General features: G+C 33.8%; 1 protein-coding gene across 1 annotated transcript in view; it reads right to left on the bottom strand.

The window, feature by feature from the left end:
- The window catches only part of LOC143250751 (uncharacterized), a 40,853-nt gene extending 23,452 nt beyond the window's left edge, over positions 1-17,401 (bottom strand). Inside the window, exons 1-3 of the mRNA XM_076501707.1 lie at positions 17,244-17,401; positions 9,357-9,715; positions 599-781 (exon numbers count right to left, since the gene is read on the bottom strand). Coding sequence (XP_076357822.1) covers positions 599-781; positions 9,357-9,715; positions 17,244-17,371 — 670 coding nt within the window. The 5' untranslated portion in view covers positions 17,372-17,401. The remainder of the gene's footprint in view (positions 1-598; positions 782-9,356; positions 9,716-17,243) is intronic.
- Between the last annotated feature and the right edge of the window lie 7,336 nt (positions 17,402-24,737).

The raw sequence follows: 24,737 nt of genomic DNA, 5'->3' as shown, positions 1-24,737 counted from the left end.
AGGAGGAACATAGAAGCTGAAAATTTAACTAATGTGCATGCTAACAGTGGATCTACCTCATCATCAGTGAAGTTGGTAGTCCCAAGAGTCTTCCAACAAAGTGAAGTGAAAGGAAAACAAAATGCTGGATTTTGATGTTGTAAGTGTGTAGGCTTACCCTGTCCCATCAAGGAGACTTTAATCTATTCAGGTTAACCAACAACTCCACCTCAAAACGTCAAAAGTTGAGGAGCAGATGAATTATTTGAATGTTAGAAAGTGCTTTCCCCTCATGGTAGTGGGCTAAATCATGAATATAGTTTCCGTATCTCAAAAAATTCAGCATAAACAAGTGATACAACATAACAACACAGGGTTCTTAATTTCTTTTGTTCAGCTTAACCTCAGACTAAAAATTGCCCTCATTTTTTAAAGTGTTTCATAATTTGCTCAAACACTGCATGGACAAAGTGCACTCCAATCAGAACAAAAAGATACTCATGTCATTATAGCTTGAATATAGTTTTTCAGAAATAATAATAAGAAAAAATAGGTTATGTAGTTCTCATATGATTTTTATGTTTATTTTATTATGTCTAAATAGATGACAGGTTCTAACCTGTACATATTGAAGTCATCACAGCTTCCGAGTCTCCTCTTGAATGTACAACATCAGTATCAGAATTTTCAGTTACTTCCAACAACACAGGGACTCCATTCTCTTGAGTAAGACCCACTAAAGTACTAGGGTCAACTCCAATCTGGATTGTCTCACCATTCAAAGGTTCCATATGTGATCCACCTAAAAGAGTAATAATTGTTTACTCTGCTTAAGTACACAATGGTTAAAGCATGGAAGCAAATTTTTACTGTATAAAAAAGAAATGAGGTACTTTTAACCTTAATATTTTCAAGTAATTTCAAAAAAGCATTAATTTTGCCAGGTGTTATTAACCTATTGCTGTTCACCTTGTATGATACATTGTAAAAATCCAAAACTGATAGTTATTAATTAACCTATCCTTCACTAGAAAAGAATGCATTGTTATTCAAATTTATCCAAGAGTATTTTTCAGGATTTTCTGTGTAGGTATTACATACTTAGTTAACGTACATACAAAATGGATGTACTTGCTTAGCTGTAATGCTGATGCCAGGGCACAGCTTTGTCATGGGTCTTAGCTAATATCTTATAAAATCTGCATGGATCTCATAATCACAAACACTTCGAAAAGCACATTTTGGCAGTAGAGGAAAAAATGCTCAGAAATGACATACATGCTACCTACAGATTGTAGAGGTTTGGTCTGACTGGCTGTGACATTTAACCTACCTTCCTAATTAAACTTCTGACCTTTCATAAGCTGAATGGACTTGAGTTTTCAATCTTAATTTCTGTTACAAACAATATCATTAATATTAGTTATCTTACTTTTAAACTACAGTACAGCCTGACTTTCACTCTGATAATTTTCTGCTCAACATAGAACATAATGATATTACATAAACAAAATGAACTCATCTTTTCTGTACAACAAAAAACAATTCACATGAGGAAGGTACTTCTGGAGCTTGGTCAAACACTAGTTAAGGGAAGTATAACCCTACTGCACAACAATGATGGACACAATTGTCAAAGCATCCCCAAGTCTTAAAACATGATCATTAATTCACACAATATTAGCAGGTTTTGTTTCCATAACTAGAAAATAAAATATTTTCCAAAGTTTGAACTTTCCTGCACTGAAAATGCATTTCAGATAGGTACTTACCTTTCTCAAATAAATGGCTATTATTCAGTGCTGCCCTCTCTATCCAAAACATTTTTCACACATGCCACAATTTTTCTACTCCCTCCAATGGAAGTAGCTTATTCCAATGCATCTCTCATGTATCAGCCCTCCACCAACAGGAGTGCCACATACTTTCATAAAGCATGTGGCTCCATCTACTCATTTCTATCAAATTATCACTTCAAGTTTTGTCAGAAGATGGAAGCATCAGTTTTCAGTGAGGAGGTGAAAGTGCAAACAGAGGTAAGTACTTATCAGAAATACATATTCAATGTAGAAAAATTATAACTTCCAACATGGTACATTACCTCCTTTCAAATAAATAGAATCCCACACTAAATAGGTGGTAAGATTGGTGTGAGGGAAAAAAAAACAGCACCCAAAGGAAATTACCTAAGACAGTCAGATTCTAAGATCTGACTTGGGAAACAGCATCTCTTCTGAACTAGGTATACTCTTACATATTCTTTGCCCATCATAAAAAGAATTGCATATGTCGGCAGAAAAAATATGAGTGCATTTAACTGAAAGAGAATTATGGCCATAAAATGCTTTGAACCATGCAATATTTATAAAACTCAATCCAAAAAATGGGTAAAGGATGTGCCCCCTATGTGTAGAGTGAGTACTGATGTGACAGACCATACACAGTGAGTCAATTATATGCAAGACCAATGCTACTGGGACTTGACATCCACACAGGGATAGAATGAGGATCATGCTATCAGTATGTTGACTACAATCCAAAACTCAGGTCACCAGGAACTGACATCCATGGGGGGATAGGAAAGAGTATTGTACTAATGGCAAGATATCTACAATCCAAATATCAACCATCTGGTATGGGGCAGAAAGAGGATCATACCATCTTCACCATAAGTTCATGAAACCAGAGGGAATCTAGTACCCCTGACTCATGAATGTGGCATACGTGAATATGATAAATTGACACATCGATCCAGGAGCCCAACATCTAATATAAAAAAAAAGTGTCTATATAATGTAAACCATCTCCACCAAAAGTGAAATTGACAGGAACTACCAGAAGCACATTAACACCCTAAGAGTAACAAACATTGAGGAACAGCAGCAGGGAAAGAACTGTAACAATTTAGAATTACTTCCTCTGTGACCCACAACACTGATAGTGTATAAATGAGGGAAGAATATATCCATTTGTAATAGATGTGTGAGGACTTAACACTAATTAGTTCAGTTCTAAATTGAAAACCCAGAACATTGAAAACTAACCTCCATATCAGGGTAGGATGAGGAATCCCCATCAAAAGGGTGAACTGCAATTTTGATATCTCATTTCCATTGATTCTTATGTTTCATACTGGAAGATATCATGTCATCTACAACAGCAGAACACCATCACCCTACACTCAAATGAATGGTTTTGTAATCATTTTTACATTTTGTTTATATTTCATTAACCCATTTAGAAGGATGCCTCCATGGCCCACCTCTGCAGTGGCTTGGAACTACAAAGTGGTAAGGACTCTCAAACTCCACAAGAAGGAAAGGGGGATGAAACATTGTGAAGAGTACAGAGAAACAATAACACATGAAACAGTGTAATGGGTGAACATGAAACCCTATTTTTAAAAGAAAACCAGACCATTTTATTCAATACAACAAGGCAGGGATGGGCAGCTATCCCTTTTTGCTTTAACCATGTTATAAGTGCATGGGTATGGTCCTGGAAGAGCAAACTTATGAATTAATACTATTGCAAGGATAAACCTACAAGAAATCTTGTGGAACACTCTATCTCTGCAGTGGAATTATTATATGGAAATTGACATGGCTTGTCAGTGCAGATTTGAGCAGTTAAGCAATACCTGATGAAACACCACTTGTCACAGAGAAGGATTCAAACCACAAACATTAAAAAAAGGGAAAAGGACTCCTGAAAATAAAAATAATAAAATTATTATCCAGTCAGTCTCAATGAATCCTGAGAGGAAAGCTTCCACCCAAGAGCATGTTAGTGACAAACAAATGCTCTGAATACCAAAGAGCAGAGCATGGAACAGAGAAACCACCCCATGGAAAATGAACTGAAGGAAGGGTGACAAGTGATAAAATATTGGGATATACTCTGTCATTTTTAAACCTGGAGAAAAATCCCACTTAAGGGTGAGAAAGATGATGAACATGTGAAACAGTTTGTAAAGAGAAAAAATCTTGTACAACCTTGGAAAAACACAGGTTGGAAGCAGGATCTCAAGCCAAAGTCCTTGGTGATGAATGAGGTCCAGCATCTTTGAGGCCAAGTTCTTGGCAGAGTCATAGACAAGTGATCCATAGTCGAGTTTCAATCGAATAAGAGCACAATATATCTTTAGCATAGAACACTGATCTGCTCCTAAAGTGGAGGAAAGAGGACATGAGCAATGTTCAGTGCTCTTGTACACCCATAGCTGCTTAATGTGTGGTATAAAGGTCAGCTTAAGGTCAAAGATAAGCCCCAAGAACTTAGTCTCAGGGACCACAGGAAGCACAACTTCACCAATATGGAGTTCAGAATCAGAATGAATACCATGTTGGTGGCAAAAGTGCATGCAAACAGTTTTAGAGAGAGAGAAGTTAAAGTCATTTGCTGTGGTCCACTTCAGTAAATGACTGAGGGCAGTGTGTAATTGCTTCTCAATATACCTCATGTTTGATGACTGATTTGAATTGTGAAAGTCGTCGAGACAGAGGCAGTTTGCAGCAGTAAGAGGGAGTTGTTCAGTGATGGCATTAATATACTGAAAAGTGTGACACTCAAAACACAGCCCTGAGAGACTCCAAGTTCCTTTATATAAAAAATGGGAAAGTGTTGAAACCAAAGGAACTTAGAATCTCCTGTCCACTAAAAAATATTTAATAAAAATGGGCAAATGGCCATGTAACCCAAAAATATGGAGGTTTCACAAAATGCCACACCTCCATGTTGTATCATAAGCTTTCTCAATGTCAAAGAATATTGATACAAGATGTTGTCATTTGAGAAAGGCTTCTCTGATCAATGTTTCAAGTCAAATCAGGTGGTCCATGGTGGACAGCTGTCATTGGAACTCACACTGGGTGGGTGAGAGAAGGTTGTTTGAGTCGAGGAACCAAACCAAACAAGCATTAACCATCCTCTCTGAGGTCTTACAAAGACAGCTTGACAAAGCAATAGGATGGTAGTTTGAAAGAATCTTGGGATCCTTTCCAGGCTAAGAGAAAGGTATAACAATTGCCTGGCACCAGCAATCAGGAAAAATTTTCTCCTCACAGATCCAGTTAAAAAAAATCAGAAGAATAGCAAGAGAACGAGAAGATAGATGGTGCAGCATTTCACAGTGTACATCATCAGGTCCAACCGATTTACTGCCAGACTGATTAAGGGCCAGTTTGAGTTCCACCAGTGTAATGGGACAATTACAGTCATAGAGACAATCAGCTCGTAAGAAAGAGGTGATCACTCTACCTGAGTCTTGATGGGTAAGAAGGTGAAGGAAGAAGCAGAAGTGCTAGATGTCTGGCAAAAGCTTTCACCTAGAGTATTGATGATGCTCCGGATATCAGCTATTTCCTGGCCATCAGAGAGCAAGATCGTGAGGGGGACAGAATTATATTGCCCACTGACCTTTTGAATCTTGTCCCATATAACTTTGGAACTGGTGGTAGAAGATATGCCTGTTGTGAACTTAATCCAAAAATCTTTCTGGCTTTGATGTCTTACTCAAAGAGTATGGGCACGGGCCTGCTGGAAAGTGATGTGGTGTGAGAGTGTGAGATACCTACAAAAGTATCCCAGGCCCATTTTTGAGCCTTCTGTGCCATGTGGCAGGCAGGATTCCACCACAGACGAGAATATCATGGAAAATGTGTCAAGGTTTTAGGAATACACTGAGCAGCTGCCTGTATAATATAGTCAGTTTCTGCTGCCACACAGTCATCTACTGATGACTTATAGATGATGGCAGAATCAAGTGAAAGAGGGTCAGTGTGCTTGATCAGGCTTCCACCGGGGCTTGCAGGTTGGGTGGTATTGACCACGGCCAGTCTCTCTCAAAATTATAGGAAAATGATCACTGTCTCACAGATTACTGTTGACCTTCAATGAAAAGTGGGAGAACAATAGTGAAGGGGAGCAAACTGAGATCAATAGCAGTAAAGGACTGACTAGGTGCATGACAATAAATATAAGAACCATTATTGAAAAGAGAAAGTTTGTGATCAGAGAGCATATGCTCTATGGAGCAACCCTCCCATCATTATCAGCACTTTCCCAGAGGGGATGATGTCCATTAAAGTCCCCCAGGATTAAAAAGGGAGATGGCAGCTGTTCAATGAAAGCATCAAGGTCTGTTTGATCATATGTCTCTCCAGGCAGCAGGTAGATTTAACAAACAATGATTGTATGACCCAAGGAAAAACAGATGGCTATGGTCTCCAATGGTGTGTCCAGTGGCAAAGACAGGGTGGGCACATGGTAATCAACCAACAGTGCCACACCTCCATGCACTCGTCCATCACACAGCCTGTCATTTCTGTATAAAGAAAACTGCTGAAAGATGACTGTATCAGCAGGTTTCAGAAATGTTTTCTGTAAGGAAAGACATACAGGATAGTAGGAAGCAATCAGTGCTTTAATGTCATACAGATTAGAACACAAACCTCGACAGTTCCATCGTATCAAGATGGCCATTCTTATTTATGTGTAGGTGAATTGGGTGGAGAACCCTTCTATTTACGGCTACGTCTTTTTTCTTTACTGTCTTTATTCGAGGGAGGTCTGTCGACCTTATGTACTTTTCCCCCAGATCGATTGGGCAGGTCTTTGCTGTTGGAAGAGGATTCCAGCGACTGACGATGTGAACAAAAGATCATTTTTTGTATCTTGGGATGGGAGAAGAAGATTTATCCAAGGAAATGCCTGTACCCAAAACCAAAGGAAGTGGATCTTGGGATTTGCCAGAATGTACATTAGGGACAGAGATGGGTGTTAAAGTTCATTCATTAACTTTTTTAACAATGGAGGTCAAATGACTTTTCATTTGTTTTGAGAATGATTCTTTTGGAGACGCAGGGATCTGTCTACACTCCCACTGTAGTTGTGGAACGAAGTGAAGCAGCATACGTCCGAGATGAAGTGGTGGACAGCAACTTTCTAGCCTCAGGGTAAGTAATGTTATGAATTGTTTTCAAATGCTGCACCTCTTTTTCTTCCAACCATTTAGGGCAAGAACAAAAGTAGGACAGGCGAGAGCCATTGCAGTTGATGCAACGAGGGTCCGTTTCACACTCATCATGTCATTGCAACAATGAGCACACATTAAGTAAACCACGACATGATGTCTTTGAGTGACTGAACCGCTGATACTGGAAACATTGGAGAGGGTTTGGAATGTATGGCCGTACCCTGCAATTAAGATAACCTGCCTCGATGTGGCAGGTGGACATGGTGATGTAAATGTCAGAACGAGGATACTGGTTGGCATCGTAATTCTATCTTTGTGAGTGGAGATAGCCTCATTGCAGAAACTCCTTTAGTAGAGAAACCAGCGAGAACCTCTGACTCTGAGATGTTTTTCAAATCCCTTTCAACGAAACTCCTTGTGATGATTTCAAAGTAGCATGAGGTGTAACCTCAATAGGTATATCCCTAATTGCCTTTGAATGTAAGAGGTGTTCACTGTGTTGAGATGTGGATGTATCCACCAATACGTCACCAGAGCAAAGCTTCTTTACTGACTTTGAGAGCCAGCAAATCCCTCTTGTCCCTTCTGAATGAAAAAGGGAGACAACTGCCCTAAGGTTTGTCTGAAAGAAAATGTATTATAAGAAAATGAGGTACAACAGGTGTTACAGATGTTGAAGATTACTGCTCAGAATCTTCAAGACATAGTTGTTTACCTATGGACTGTTTTTTCACTATTTTATTTAAGTTTTTATTTGGAGAATTCATAATAATAAAAAATATATTTCGGTACCCACTGACCCCACCCACCTGCAAGGGAATGCACTACAATGCCAAATAAGGATTCTGCAGCAATGCCAGGATTTTGTGAGCACCATACCCAAACACCAGCATCAGATACAATGTCCACAACACCTGTTGAAAACATCCAACACTGGTACTTGGTTGACCCTAGCCCAAGTGGACCAGCTGATTGACCCACCCCAAGGCCACCTGTTTAGAGGAATTTAAGGCCAAAATGGTGTGTTAGGGTTGGACCCCTCAGCGACCAGGATCCTATCCCCCCCCCTTCATGGGTTATCACGCACAGCAAACAATGAGGGGCCCAAAATGGGAACAGAAGCCTCAAAATTCATTGTAGAAATATCCAAGTCAAACAACTATTTGTTTTAAAATAGGCAAGTTAGAAAAAACTGGGAAATTAAGTTAGATTGAAATATTTCTTCAGTGTAAAGAAAAATAATAATGAAGAAATCCCATTTTGGCAATAAAACTATTAACATCATAATTCAGTCAAAGAGCACAAAAAGAAAGAACATCTGAACACAAGTATTTACAAATCAGAAGTGATAATTCAGTAGAGTTGAACAGGGGGAGCCACATGCACCCCTAAAAATAAGTCATATTTTCATTGGTTGAGAGTTGATGAATGCATATACATACAGGGCAGCACTGAATGATAATAGATATTTATTTAAGAGAAGGTAATGTACCATAAATGTATTTTCATCATCATATAAGGCCAAAGTTACACCACTGTGGTTGTTCAAGAGAGCTTATATTTAGTCAAATTACTAAATGATCCCTACTCTGAGAAACAGGTCACACCCAAGTGAAGAAATAATGCTGAAATTTGAATAGAGCTACTATTAAATTCACCTCAAATATATAATGAAAATGATAAGTGAGAAAATTACTCTAAAAATGGTTAGATGGTATGACTGTGTAAAAGAAATTCTGTTGACCAACTGTGTGAAATTACACAGATTTTGGTTCTCTCTCTCTCTCTCTTTTTATTATATGGATCGTTATCCCATTACTTTGCTGTCCTTGTTTATTTCATTAATCTGCAAACAAATATTTTCAAACCGCCTATAAATCAGATGTAATACCAACTTTTTCATTATAATCTTATCTACATAAACAAAACTTTTTTTAACTAGTTTCAGTAAAGAATATCTCTTTTCCTTATCAAGGTGAGCTGTACAGTAACCAAAATTTTAAAAATTACCATTAACGTCTCATACATGGAAAAATGTAATAAGTAAGGTTACATACTGTAGAAAATTTTAAAATACAATTAACCAGTCTTAATTATATTCTGTATTACTGTGGTAGGTGTTTTAAACTATCATCTTTATATTACTATAGTTTCTAATTTCTGTCAAATTACAGTTGGTATGTAATAAATGAGAATATTTGAAATTCAAATTATTTTTTGTTTCAGTTAAAAATAAAAATGACCCTGTTTTTTCATATTGTTTGATCCCTGAGAATCAAGAAATGCAAGTACTAGTGCAAATACTAAAAACTAGAAATCTTCCACACAGGCCTTCCTGATGTGAGCTTTCCCAGTGAAACTCAATATTCATAATACACAAGTTTTTTTAATACAGACTCACCTGAAGCTAGCCGTTCCAGAAGGAAGTGAGCAGGCGAATTTTCTTCGTCCAAGGTCATAGCAGATATCAGGGGTGTTACAGACTGCCCTGTCCCAGTTTTTTCCCCTTCACAAAGCTGAACTGAGCTGGATGAACCTGTCACTACATATGTGATTGGAATATTACTAGTTACAGGAGTTGTTCCTGTAGAGGAGTTGCTGACCACTGATAACACTGCCTGCTCACTGATGAGATTCAGTGCTTGACTGTTTTCTATTTGAGTCACTTGTTTATCTGGATCTTTTCCCATGCATTCAGCATCAGATTTCAAATGTGTGTCCATTATCTGCTGTTTAATGCTGTGAGTACAGAATTTTGTTCTGCAAATTAGAAATAAAATTAAAGCTTAAAATATGCATCATTGTTTTAACCAAATAACTCTGAGAACAAATAAATCAAATTCACAAAAATGTAACAACAATAAAACAACTACAAAAAACAAGTAGGTATATGTAATTTACAGGGTGTTCAAAAAGTCTAGAACCAAAGGTAATTTGCTGCTTTTCAGTTCAAATATGTTGCAGATCACTGTGCTATGAAAAAAAGTTAAGTTATTCCTTCTCTCAGCCCATAAACAGCAAGCATGTTGTAGGTAACCTGAGGATGGCTGCCATTTAAGGGTTACTCCAAACTTATTTCACATCATAAGAACAGAGTGCAGAACAGATTCTACAAAATTCAATGAAGTGCCCATAGTTCCAGACTTTTCAGACACCCTCTATATTTAGTTTAAAAATCTATTTATACCAAAGATGAGATTTGTAGTTATGAAAAAAAGCTATACAATGAATTAACTGTGCTCTGCCCACCATGGGTATCAAAGCCCAGTTTCTGGTGTTGTAAGCCCACAAACATACTGCTGTGCCACTAGGAGGCTAATAACAAGGAAATGGTGCCCTTATAAACAAAACAACAAATGTATTCATCCCATTTCAGGAAGCAATTGTTACTGAATCAAATAAGCATAAGTACAGTACTTTGACAAAGTATGTGTGTGTATAAACTAAAAGGAACTGTCATAAACTAAACAGTTTTCTGTTTAAGCAACTTCTTCTAGGATTAAAACTGATTAACTAAGACTAATAAAAGTTAATACATACAACTAATGAAAGGGTCTAAAGAATAAAAACTTTTATAAATACAAAGAGTTAAAGCTTCTGATGACAAAGAAAATTTAATCAACATTTTGACCATATAAACCTTAAGAGAAGAAAAATGATGTATTATTCAAGAATAAACAGGAAATTCACTACATGACTGGAAAAAAATAAAGTGTTTGATGAATGATACAAAGTGTCGAAAAGAAATAAGAGTGGGTATGAGTAACAGACAAAGAAAAACCAAGAAATGCAATAAAATCTACACCAATCTTCAATAAATTTAAGTTTAGTACTTAATTCTGGATTGATAATTGTTAATCATGTCTTCTTTTACCACCTTTTGATGTCACTCATTGATGAACTCTCTCATATTCAGGACATTCCAGTTGAAAAGAATTTTTTCTAACATCAAAATTAATAAAATGGGGGATACATTTATCTAGAAAAACCTGACAGTAAGTGAAAAATAGTATCCACCTTTACTAAAGAAATCAATGAGTATCTGAAGGTTTTTACTAGCTGGAAGACTTGAATAGAGGAAGGGTGGTATTAAAAAACAATTGAGGTACCTATGTGCCCTGAGGACTGATACATTCTGAGAACAACTTTAATAACATACTTTAGCTTTCTCCCTCAGTACTAAATGTCAGCATATGAAAAATAATTATAAGTGAGATATTTATCAAAAAATGACAGATTATGTGAGAAAAGGAAATAGCCATAATATCAATAATATTTTGAGATAAACAATAAGGTGTTCCTAAACACTTTACCAGGGGTTAAACAGAGGTTGTATAAATGGTCATTCTATAACAAGACATTAAGTTATAACAAATTTGGAATAAAATGTTTCAGGCAGGAAGAGAATTAACTAAAGTTTTAACCACATCTGGTCAAGATGCAAAATTTGTTCAATGAATGATGACCCAGACTTTTATTGAACTTATTGTTCAAAAGCTATTTGTCATAGAGACATGTAATTTTATTGGAAATTTCATAAGAATTCCAAAAACTGAATAGGTAAAATGTTTTGAAAAAATAACCAAGCAGTTGCTGCTTAACTAAGTTTCAACATTTGGTCTGAGGGTAAAGTCTCAACAATGAACATCTAAAAGAACTTTCATCACCTACTGATAACAAGAGAGAGAGAGATAATTTTAACTTTCTTTGTGAAATCAAATCAGTATCCTTTGATCCACATATATCTGAATAATATTTAAATGAGAATGACTTGTAAAATAACTGAAAATATATATAACCCTTTCACTCTTTTTGAGAGCTTAAATCAAGAAATCTGTTGCCTTTTGTGAAAGGATAAATCTCAGTGGTGGAGAGAAAAGACTTGAAGTTGAGAATGAATGTGTGTAGAGCCTTTGTGTCCTTCATAAGCAATACCAACTTGAACTTAAGCTCTACCTGTAGATTGTCAGTAACTCTGCTGGTCTGTTGTTAAGGTGCAAAGATGAAAGTTATGCTGGATAGAGCTGTCTTGCAAGATAAAAATATAACATGCAAGGTTAAAATCTGGCATTAATGGTAAGTACAAGCTCATATTTTTTTAGTCTTCCTCTCGATTATTCCTCTATATCATAACAAATGTTCATGTCATTAAATATTGAACATAAAACATTCCATTCACTCTTAGAAGCCTATTTTGAGGTAGCACAGGTTGGTGAACTTGCACCAATTTATGCTTGAATGAATTGTAGTAACAATTTTTTCTCATAAAGGACTATTTTTCCTTCAGTTGGAGAAGTATGGACTGGAGAGGGGAAACAACTCTTTATGAAGGAAGTTAAGAGTATAAAACAAAATGCTTTTTGACACAAGGAAAGACAAAATCTTTATCAGATATGTTAGCCAAGTAGTTTCAATAAGAAAGTTACCATCAAAACTTTGTAAGCTACTCTGATTAGTAGCTACAATGTTAGCTTGACTTATATCAACACTGAATTCACAACTTATGATGGTGGTAACTGTTAGCTGTAATACCTAATAACAATTTTATCTTTCATTAACCATAAAATAATTTTTTATTTTTACTCTTAGATGTAGAAATTTAGAGAGTGAAGTGTTACTTGACAAAAACTACAAATAGGTAGATTTCTGAACTAAATTCCAACAGTAACTTGCACTCAAAGCCTGAAAATATCCTCAAGTAGGTAGGTCACTATATTCTTCAGAAAACTTCTTTCCAAATGAAGAGAACAACACTAACAAGTAAGAAGCAATTATTATGCCTTATTGACCTAGTACTGGACTAACCAACCCTAATTATTTTCAGCCATATTTGTTTGTTGATTGCTACCATAAACACTTGTAATACAACTGGCTTTAAGTGTACCTAACATTATGCAATTTGAACTATATTTTGGATTTTATTCAAAGCTCACATAACACAAAAAAATGGCACTAATAACCTAACTTCCATAAGAAAAAACTATGGTTCTTTATACATGGATCTATCTAAGCACTCAGTACACTACCAATTAGAATTGCTAAAGACAGGAATAGCTTTATTAACAGCAAAATGAAGATATTTATTCAGATTTGGTCAGACATTAATTGCTAACTGTAAACTGGAACAATCAATATGAAAAAGGTTGTAGGATTTACCTTTACCAAAAAAATATCATATTGGTTTATTTTTTTTAGTTAGTTCTAACTTTGTCTCCTTTATTCTTGTATAAACTTCCTTGATTTGACAACCTATGTAAAATTAACACCAATCTCATAAAAATGTCTCTGCCAACAACTCATAGTAGGATTCAAAAAGAAAAAAAAGCTTCCACTAGAAGGCAAGACAAACAGACAGACAAAAGAGGATACAAAGTCCAACTAAATAGTCTCCCCTTCCACCAACACTGTAAGTGAACAAAGAAAAGCCTCCAAATCTCACAAATCCAAGTTATTAATTGAACAAAAGGAGAAGGAAGTGGATCCAAATTACACTTGAGGAGCCAACTTAGTAAAGCAAAGTGTCAAAACACAGAATTTAAATTCTCCCCAAGATAAAGAAAAAAACAACAAAAACAAAACTTCAGAAGCTCAAGGAAAAAAAACACCCCAGGCCAAATGAGTGTCTCCATCTATTAGCAAACACAAACAGCTTCAGCTGAGGTACCCTCCCCTTAAATAACAGAGACACTAGATAACAAAGGAGAAACAAAATATCACATCTGATTTATTTTTTGAAATTATAACTATACTAAAATCCACAAGGCTATGTGAAAACCCCAATTCCTAACAATATAACTTATAAACACTTCATCAGAGAAAATACTGACCAATGCTTTGTCGAGAAAAAGTGATTATAATATCAAAGTGAGATGCTTATATGCAGTACCAGGATAGATGGCACTTTGGTGAAGGTAGAGAAATTTGCAAATTAGATATTGCCAAGGGTATTTAAGTGGGGTATGAAAGACTGGAGTAAGTAAGAACAATGTTTAGATCAGTGGTTCTTAACCTTTTTCAGTGTTTGTCAAATTAGATTTCGCACCCTCTGAACTTAAATATAAAAAAGCTAAATGTAAAAGCTACTCTTATGTAAAAATATAGATTTGCTTTAATTAGAACAGCTAGATTGTGCAGTGTTTAGATGAACAAAGCCAATGTTGAAGAACAGCTAGATTGTCAGTGGATGGTAAGTGTGTTGTGGAATTAGTTTCAAGCAAAAAATGTTAGAGATAGTAACATTAGTCAACATATACATTAACTGCATGAGCTATTGATACGGAAATGCAAGCATACTTCTAATACTGTGAAGAATGGTTTGATTTATAAGAACCTTAACAAGCTTAATGTTGAAGCATTAAAAACTAAATTACTTTGCACAGGTATTATGATTATGACTTGCATATTTCTGTGGAGAATGAATACATTACTAAGCATTTTTTTACTGGTAGAGGTTTGTGACAGTAACTTTCTTAAAGGTAATAAGAATAATCTTTGTATATCTAAAAACAAGGCTGTTCTTACACTACACATTTCTCAGAATTGTTCCTGTAGAACCTTTTGTCATGTGACATGCATGCCTACATGTTTAATAATGTGAAAGATTACAAATGTATTTATATTGATTGCCTGGAAGAGAGAAAAGGATTATATTGAAATTGATGAAAGCTATAAAATATTTGATATTCACAAAATAAAACTTAGAAATGAAAAAGATAAAAAGATGCATTACATATGCAAACATACATCAGGACAACAATACTGTAAAAGAAAAATGAAACTTGGAGGTAGGTAAACCAAGATAGGCAGAACTATAAATAAATAAACTGAACAGTATAAAAATACAGCTATACCAATAATAAGAGAAAATGTTCTTCTCACGTATATGGATATACTTCTAGTGTCTGATTAAGTCCTAACAGCATCCTAATCCAAAAGCTCACTAAGTCCAAATTCTGAACAATAATTTTTTACATATATAGTTGGTAACATACACTTGAGTTTATTGTACAGTGACACCTTAAATTTTTCTTATTTTTAATAGTTTGTATATGTAACTTGCTTTAAATTAAAGATCCTAAATTATGCATGTACAAATTCAAAACTAGCACCAGGGTGCATAAAAACAAGTTAACTTCAACTATAACTCGCTAATTTTACGAACAATTTCGTTACCAATTCTCATTAAATACAGTCATTTTGGTATATTTCATTTCCTTTCTCCTTCTTCTTTAAGAATAAGATAGCTTAATCATATAGTAAATTGGGAAATCAGATAATGGCACAACATTCACAAGATTCTGATAAAGAAAAAAATGTTTCACTCAATTAGCTTAGTGATATTTTAAGATACTATAAGATTATAGTATATTATAGTATACTATAAGATTATAATAATAATCTTATAGGATCTTGACTACTACACGTACCTTTGGTTTCACTTGCATTTAATTTTCAATTGAAGTTACTCCATCACTTGAAAACCTGTTTTTCAGGTTTATCCTATTTGCTTTTGTTTCTGTTATTACTGTACATGCAATTTTACATTTTGTTGTGGACATAAGTACATTAGTTTTACTAATAATTTGAAGATACAGTTCTTTCTTTAGTTAACTTAGTTTAATGTTTTCTTTACTTAAACTAACAGTACAATCTTTCTATCATCTAAGTTCTTTACTTATTGTAAAACTTAAAGAATTACTGTGTTCTCATTTAGACTTTTTTCATAACATGTAATCTGAAATTTTGACCCTTGCTAAAACACTGACCAAATGCTACATTTATTTTTGTAATTATAATGTATCCTTGTTTCTAAGAGACTTCATACAGTTTTATAATCACAAATGTTCTGTGTATTCTAGGATTACATTTTCATCAAGTTACTTGATCTTAATATCTTGCATCCTCAAGCTAATCTTTCACTTGAAATACTGAAAATATAGTTTTTCACAATAATTTACCACTAAATAGTCAAACATTTATTATAAATATATAACTAATACTATAAATGTTATTATTAAGGAAACCAACTTGCCACTAAATTCATTCTCATGTTACTTAGGCTGTCACATATTTGAAAAAGTTGCCAAAAACATAAAAGTAACCCTACTTCCACACTACAACTCAATAACAACAGATTTTCTTTACAACGAATAATCTTTTCTTCCAAATAGGCACAAATGTTGATTACAGCTGAGCCCTAGATGATGCTCAATCCTCAGTTATTAGAGGTGTTTTGCATTTGTTTATTACTCCAGCTTCATCTAAATCTTAAACATTTCCACAACAATTTGGGTCTTTGTTGTCTTTTTTCTGTTCCATTAATAAAAGGGACATATTAAAGCTTTTTTTTCTTTTAATTAATAAAATAAATCTAAAGGTATAAATACTTTGTGGTAGACAACAAGATATGTTAAATCCTCTAGATGGGTGTGTTCGTGGTTTTGTGCAACCTTATATTTTAAATTAATTTAGCTTGACCACTGTTGCACTGACCTCAAATTTCATAAACAAAATTTTATTCAAGTTATTCCTATAATATTTTATTAACATAAGGCCATGGAGCATTAAATTACTTGCACGAGTTGTCTCTCACAAAATGTACATGAAGTGAAGGTTTTACTTACAAATAATAAAATTAAAAAATACTTCGTGAAAAGCTATATGCTGTCAAGCAATTTACCCATCAGTTATCACTTATATGTTCTTAACAGCAAACGTAATTAAAGAACAGATATAAAATATTTTATTTGAGAATTATAAATGACTTAAGTTAATTCACATCTCGGCTATTTCTGTATTTCCTTTAAATCAAGTAATTAACTGTGCAATATCGTTGTATGGGACTAAACGTTACATTTTATACTAAATAGCAAATTATATTTAAAATAGTGAAATACTGTTACCAGTGTTAAGTTTTGAGTTATTATAATTTGTAGTATTTATTAGTACGCTTGTGTTAAACAATCACATCGTCTTTTTGAGATGATTTGACCAATTACAGCAGTAGCGATTTAAGAGCACGTGGTGTGGTCAATGAGAAAAGGGTCGAGGTTAACAATAACACTAGTCAAGATATCGAAGAACCATGGTGTGAGGCTAAGAAGCATTATTCGCCATGTTGCTTCCTTGTCGACGTATTTATTCTAAATACGCTATAACTGACTTTTGCACTATGAAAAACATTTTTGTTGAAGGCAGTGCAACAACGAAACCATTAAACGCCCATTTCTGATAGTATTTTTTTTAAAGTCTGTGATGCTCAAATAAAGTTCTTTAAAATTTACTTTACCTGGTCAATACGTTCACTATGCAATCTCGTCCTCCTTTCCAGACGCCATCATCACCTTCTTCCTGGCTAAGTAATGTCTCTTTGTGATTGGTAGTTCTTTGATCCAATGGAACACCCCAGGAAATCATGAGCAATGTTGGATTTGGCCGCTTAGAGCGGCAAATTATTATTTAAACTCATTCTTTATAGGTGTCGTTCCGGACCAGTATTTGTCACAGTCTAGTATTAAGGTTGTGTTTGTAATTGGATAATAACAGCGTGAAAAATCATACAATAATTACTAAGGAATACTTCAATTTTGAAAAAAAACATTTTATGCCTACATAGCACTAGAATGGGATGGATCAAACGACATAAATATAACACTGCACAATAAAACGATATGTTAGACATCGTAAATGTTATTAATAAATAAAATTAACATGATAACTTCCAAACATTTTTGGATTCATTAGCTCATGAGAACTCATTACAAATTTTCGTATGGCCTTTGTTCTATCACTATTAAAGGTGTACAGTATGATAATGTTAGCTTTAACAAACAGATTGGAAAATATCATGGCGAAAAGAAGTTTCTTAATTGTAGTAATTCCGTTCCTCGTTTATTGGGTCTTAATAAACTCCTGTTTTGCTTTTCATTTTAAGTGATACAAAGTTAAACTTACAATAAGTTAAATTAGTCTGAAACAATGTCCTGTTTCATGCACCTATATAAGGATGGAGTGTGTAAAGTCACTATTTATAAGTTTGTTTCTGTTCTAGTATGTAAAATATATTTGAAAGGTGAATTGTTAATCTATATTGAAAACAATATGATATTTTTTACACTGCTTCAATATAATCTACTTGAAATAACTTAAACTACTTAACTGTTTGAAGATATTATACAATATCTTAACTCTTTTGTTAACTAGTAAATACAAATTTATATTCACAAAATAATGCTCGCGCAATTGCAGTTACCTGTTTGAATTAAATTCTGTCAAGTGCGGAAAAATATGAATTAATGACACATTTAAAAAAAAAATTTCTTTTATATTAAAGGTAATTATTTATTAATTATATCCATTTTTACTGCAAAACTACTAATTCATCTTCTAATTCCCTCCAAAAAAAACAACAACAACAACAACAGATATCTTAAACTTTTAGTATACGTTTTTTGTTCTCTTTTTTTTTCATCGAATTTTGACACAACCATCTAGAAGGTTAACTCTCATTTTACCTATTTTGCAGTAATTTCGCCAGTCCAAACTGATATATCGAATGCCACTTATGTATTGAATCAGTTGTTTGGCATTTATGCCCAAACGTTTAGTGGAATTTATGAGTGACTGATATATGAACATACAGCTATAATACTGACTTTACTAATTAAATGGGAGTAAATTAATTTTACATTATGCACGAATCACGAACTGTATGTAACTACATAAAATGTGGTCATGCCACAGAAAATAGAGCTGGTGAAAGCTTAGAGTGAGAAGAATTTAATTATTTATCTTACTTTTGTTTATCTTTCTTTGTGTTCTGGTTATCAGTCAAAAATCTGCTTAAGTGACAAGTTCGCTTTTACATATGTATATATTTTCTATCATCAATTCATGGGAATGACTTGTGAAGGTAAGTATACCAATTTTAATTTTTCCATCACTATTATAAGCTGTAGATTCTGAAAAAAATAAAAGTAAGGGTAGAGATAAATTTTGACTTAAACGAAATTGCATAAGAGAATAAAAATTTCCGTTTTCATTTTGCTATAGAAATTAGTTACAATTTTATTTTATTACAAGTTACAGATTTTATACTATGGAAATTTGTTATTTTTAGAACAGGCACGACGTTTCAATCACTGGTGCGGTCATTGATTCTTAAGTACATTAGATTTAACGGTACAGAAAGCTTAAGATTGTTGAATATTGATTTAAATTCGAAAACCTTCTTTACCTTTAAAGCACGTTTACTTGAGAATGATTCTATCTAAAATTCAAACGCCGTACTTGTTATAATAAATAATATTGTTTAATCTGTAATAAAATAATACTTGATCTGTAAGCAAAATCAAAATTAAACAAAAGATTGTTCCGTGTTTTCATTAATTTGTAAATCATTTGGCCTATACGTTTCATTACAACAGTTTGTTTATGTTTTTGCTTCAAAACTGGTCTTATTCAAAAACCATAATAATCGCTGTAAAGTAAACTGAAAAAAGAGAGTAAAGTACACTTTATCTCATGCTGCAACTCAATTTATAATAACTAAAAAAAAACTAGTTAAAATTACAACTTATTCCATCTTGAAGACCCGATGAACTGCAGAAGAAAAAAGCAGTATTTTTTGTAATTGTTTCAAAACTGAGCCACTTTTTCTGTGATGCATCTATTTTCATGATACCATTACTGAAAAAAACCACAGAAAAAGTGTTTATTCCTAATGCGTTTTGTAGCAGATATGACATCTTCAATAGTCTGGTTCTGTACTTCAATACTTATTCAATATAGAAGTCGTGGCAGTTGTTGCATTGTATTTTATAAATAATATTGGTGTTAGGTTTGCCAGTGTAGTTTTTACATAGTATGGACTTTAGTTTTGTACCTGGTTTTTGAATAAATTTGGTATACTGGAATGTCGTGTTTTCTTACAAGTTTCTTTCCAAATGTTGGTCATATTTTCGCAGATATCGGGAAATATATAGTATGCAGCAGTGCAAAGTTTTGCAGTTTGTTGTTTCGTGGGAGTTATTATTGTTTGCCTGCTGTCGAACGTGTTGTTAGTCTAAGTGCGTGCGTGTAATATTTCAACTGTTTTTGGAGGAAATTTGTTGATAAAGTGTTGTTTTATTTTGTTGATTTCATCATTAATTTTATCGGGTGAACATAGTTTTGTGGCTGTGTTTATTTGGTTTCTTAACATGTTGAGTTTTTGTTTAGTTTCATGTGCTAAGTCTAGTATGGGTGATTTTTCTGTGGATTTCTGTTTTGAATTGTGTATCGGTTCTTATGATGTTGAGAAATGTTATTTGGTTAGTTTTTTCGTGCTCACGGGTGAACTTAATGTTGGGGTGTATAGAGTTAACGCGGTTGAAAAACTAAGTGTGTGCTCTGTAAATGTGAATCCAGCAATTGTATCGTCAACATATCTGTACCAGTATAGTGGTGGATGTAAAGCTGAACTGATCGCTTGAGATTCAATCTGTGTCATGAAAATGTTGGCTATAACTAGTGACACGGGATTGCCCATATTTAAGTCATTTATTTGTAGGTAGTTTTGGTCATTGAACATAAAGTTACTTCTGGAGGTATTGAATTCTATAAAGGTTGCTAATTGGTTGCTAGGGGTGTGTATCAATGAACTGGGGTCTTAGATATAAAATTCTTAAGCTATCTCGCGGGCTTTGGTAGTTGAGACTTCTGTGAAGAGGGAGATTACTTCAAAACTGGTCCTTAAGGCTTTATGGTTTAGTTGGTCAAGAATACATTTAAAACTGAAAGAGTTTTTGAAAAAGGATCCGGCTGATGTTACATATTTAGAAAATGCTCGCGCTATGTATTTACCAAGGTTGTAGTTGAATGATTCATCGGTCGACATTATGGGTCGTAGTAGACAATCAGGTTTGTGAGTGCCGTTTCGTTGTGGCGTGCGTGAGTCGGTAAGAATGAAAGATTATCTGAGATTGTTGTTTTTTATTTGTAGTAGTATTTTATTTAGTTGGTTTTCATGCGTTTTGTTGGATTAGTGTGTATTGGTTTAAATTTGTTCGTATCTGATAAGATGCTATTCGTTTTTTGAATGTACTCATTTGTGTTCATTATAACTATAGCATTACTTTAATCTGCTTTTAGAATTTTGATGTTTAACTATCTTTTTGTGTGAGATTTTTAGTTTTCTTTTCTGTGAAATTATGTTGATGGCTTTGCGTAAAAATTCTCTACAAAAGTTGTTTAAGATACTGTTTTGACGTCTTTCAGGGAAATAGATGTTTTCAGATCTACATGGATGGTGTGCTGTTCATTTATCATTGAAATTTATCGTCAGCAAGTTACTTACACCTACTTAAAGAATCCCAGCCATTATAAAACTAACACAGTTACAATAGATTCCAGCAGATTGTTATTGTTTTATTAGTGAAAAGCTGCACACTGGGCTACCTGTACTGTCTATCCTGTGTAATAGAGTAAAATATAAATAAAGATTTAAGTGTCTAATTGTCTACAACATAAGTTAAATACAAATAATCATCTCAGTAAGTAATAGTTTTCAGCACATGTAAACTGTTTTGTAAACACGTCAGGGGTTAACAGTTTCGAGTACAATATAATCATCCTAGTGACTAACAGTTTTCAACAGAAGTAACATGTTTAATCCTCTCGGACTAGTGTTACGAGAGAGACATATGAAATCGTCCCAGTCCATTCATTCGTTCCCTGTTAAGGCTTACGTGTTTTCCGTCTGTTGTCGATGTTCTAGAATACTTGCTAAAACAAATAACGAGCAACTGCTTCGAATGACAGACCAGCTGCACCCATCATCACTTGCATACAAAGATTGGAAGTAGAAACAGCAGACTAACAAAACACGGATACACAATGCTAAGTAATAGAACAGAGCAAGGATAGTAACTGCACGTTATAATGCAAGAACAAATATGTATACGGGAGATAACGAATGAAGGTTCATAAATCTAAGTGAATGAATTTAGGACTGAAGAAATGTGAACAGCTTCTGGGAATAAATTGAGAGCATGATAATGCATTGGACTGTCGATTATTAATGCAGAAGTATTGGTCAAGCGTAGATCAACAAAATATAGTTGTGTTTAAATGCATAAAACGTCTGAATACTTCACAGAACAAAAGTGACCTGTAAGGAAAAAAACCCTGTAAGATTCTAGTTTCTATCACCAAAAGAACCAATTCATTTTCAAGAATTATAATGCTTAGTTGGGGTATTATTGTAATGTTTACCTTTCTACACGGGAGTCTGAGTGCATTTGTGTTCTTTCAGAACTTAACTTCAGTAAAAACGACCTTTAAGAAGGTGGTGGAGGAAGTAATATTTTTTATTAGTCAGGCAACTCAGAATAGTGTGCCAGCGCTAGGAGGGTTGGGGGGATGCTCTCAGGAAAAACTACTTATTCTGAGATTGAATTTTATGATAATTTTTACACTCATTTATTGAAAATATTGATTATTTACAAACACTTCTCCATGATTAAAAAAGAAACATTTACTGACAGACTCTAATAGTTACCGTTACACCAAACACATTTGTGGGGGCATTATAATGTTTGGTCAGTCCTACTATTCGTCGGTAAAACAGTATTCCAAGAGTTAGCGGTGGATGGTAATTACTAGCTGTTTTCCCTCTCGTCTTTCACTTCTAAATTATGGATGGATAACGAAGATAGTCCTCGTGTTGCAAGAAATTTAAAGGAAACCAAAACAAACTTATTTTTACCATATTTACAAGCAAGCATAAGTAAGTACACTTGCAGATTACACATGTAATTTACTATGCATTGTTTTACTAATTCACACATACTACTATAAGTCTATCTATTTATCTAGTAGAGTAAGTTAAAATTTAAAAAGCCCTATAGTTACTGTGACAAAATGTTGGTCCGGCTGTTTCGGCGCACGTGAGAAATGTGAAGCAGAGTTCAGTACAAACACTTGTATGCAACATTGAGTGATGTTACTGTCAAACCATCCTTCAGTTGGGTACTGTCTGAGTGGGAGCTAAATGTACATAAGAGTAACAAATATGTACCAGCTGTTACCATTGTAATAAGAAACAGTTTTTGGAACTGATTTACATTCTAATCGGATAAAAGTTTGTACTTGATGACTGTTACTATAATGGTGAAAAGAAATTTCCTTCTGATGTGACGTAAATTTGATTAAAAGAAACAGATTGTCTGTAATTATTTTATTTTTTAATCAAAATAAATGTGATGTATTGATTACTGTATTGTGACTGGGATGCTATGACTTTCTGTTGGACTTCTTTATTGAGAAACGGTTAGTGGTAATGGTAAAGATAAAAGAAAAATTAATCTGTTAACTTAGTACAGTTTAATATTTCTTAATACTCGTTGAATAAATTTGGTTTAATATCAACATTCGAAGGCCCAGCAAACCTCTGCAAGAAAACTATGCTCAGTACACTTATTTCACTTATTACAGTTTTTTAGATCAAAGATATGTAAACACTCTATGTTTCGTTACTGATTGGTTTACGGTTTCAGCATTTTAACTAACAGAAAGAATTTGGTTGAATTTTATTCAAGTGCAAGAAGATATATTCAACTACTATAGGTATATTTACATAAGAAGGCCCTTGTGATCCCGAATACTGCTGCGAATATTTGTTTCTTTAATTTTTTTAAAGTTTGAATAACGCCACCTATCATAGGTTTTAAATACTAATTTCACTAGGTAGAAGAACATTCTTCGCTCCATGTTTTGTCTTCGTTTTTACATCATTATGGTATTTTTCTGTAATTACATGTAATAATATAGACAATATTATTCGACTTTCCCATTAGTGTTGTGTCTATTGAAAGTTAAAGCTAGCTATATTCCTAAAATGTTTATTAACAAGACCGTTTTGTTGTTGTTTGAAGTTTAACACAAAGCTACACAATTGGGTGTCTACCATTTATATCAAAACTCGGTTTCTAGCGGTACATTTTTATGTGTGATTCTAGATTTTCATATATTACAGTTTACCATATTAAAATTATAATTTAATCCTAAAATTAATTGTCAGACTTTCTACAGGGCCGAGATTATTTACATCAGGTGTCTGTGAGTTGTTGGCGACAAATTTCAACAATAAATGAACACCACACAATCCACTTGTTTAAAGATAATACTTTTAAAACAAGTCAAACGTATGTACAAAAAATTCGTAACATTATTAGTTAACATAGTTGAATATGGAGTTTTAAATAATTCTATTTTTCGTCAAACGTCCACACAGGTTGGTTCAGTTACATTAGAACCCAATTGATAAGACAGATTTTTTCTTTTCTACTCTTCTATCGCAATAGAAACAGTTAAATTCACTTACATCGTATTCAGGGTTTTAAATAATGTTTCAATGAAAAAGTCCACACAGGCTGATTCAATTACTTTAAAACCCAATTATTACAATACAGGCTGTGCAACTCACTTCAAAATCACGACAGTAATTGTTAGTTACCACAATTGTATCTAGAGCTTTAACTGTCTACTTTTGAAGACAAATTGTTCGTCTTTGTCTCTGTTGTTACAATACAAACTGTAAAATTCAGTTTATAAATCGATCATTAGGTTAAACTGATAATCATGCAGTCATACTTCACTTTTATAATTTATCTTACTTTTATCTGTATCTGTACGCATTTACAACAAACAACAGAAAAATCTAGAAATATTTAGCCAGCTAGTAACAAAAATATTAAACGTAAGAAGAAACACTTAGAAGTTTCGAGTAAGATGATGTCAATAA

The sequence above is a fragment of the Tachypleus tridentatus genome, chromosome 5 (genome assembly GCF_004210375.1).
Source record: "Tachypleus tridentatus isolate NWPU-2018 chromosome 5, ASM421037v1, whole genome shotgun sequence".
Classification (NCBI taxonomy): Eukaryota; Metazoa; Arthropoda; class Merostomata; order Xiphosura; family Limulidae; genus Tachypleus; species Tachypleus tridentatus.
Note: the sequence above shows the minus strand (reverse complement) of the source record. Positions and strands in the feature narration are given on the sequence as shown.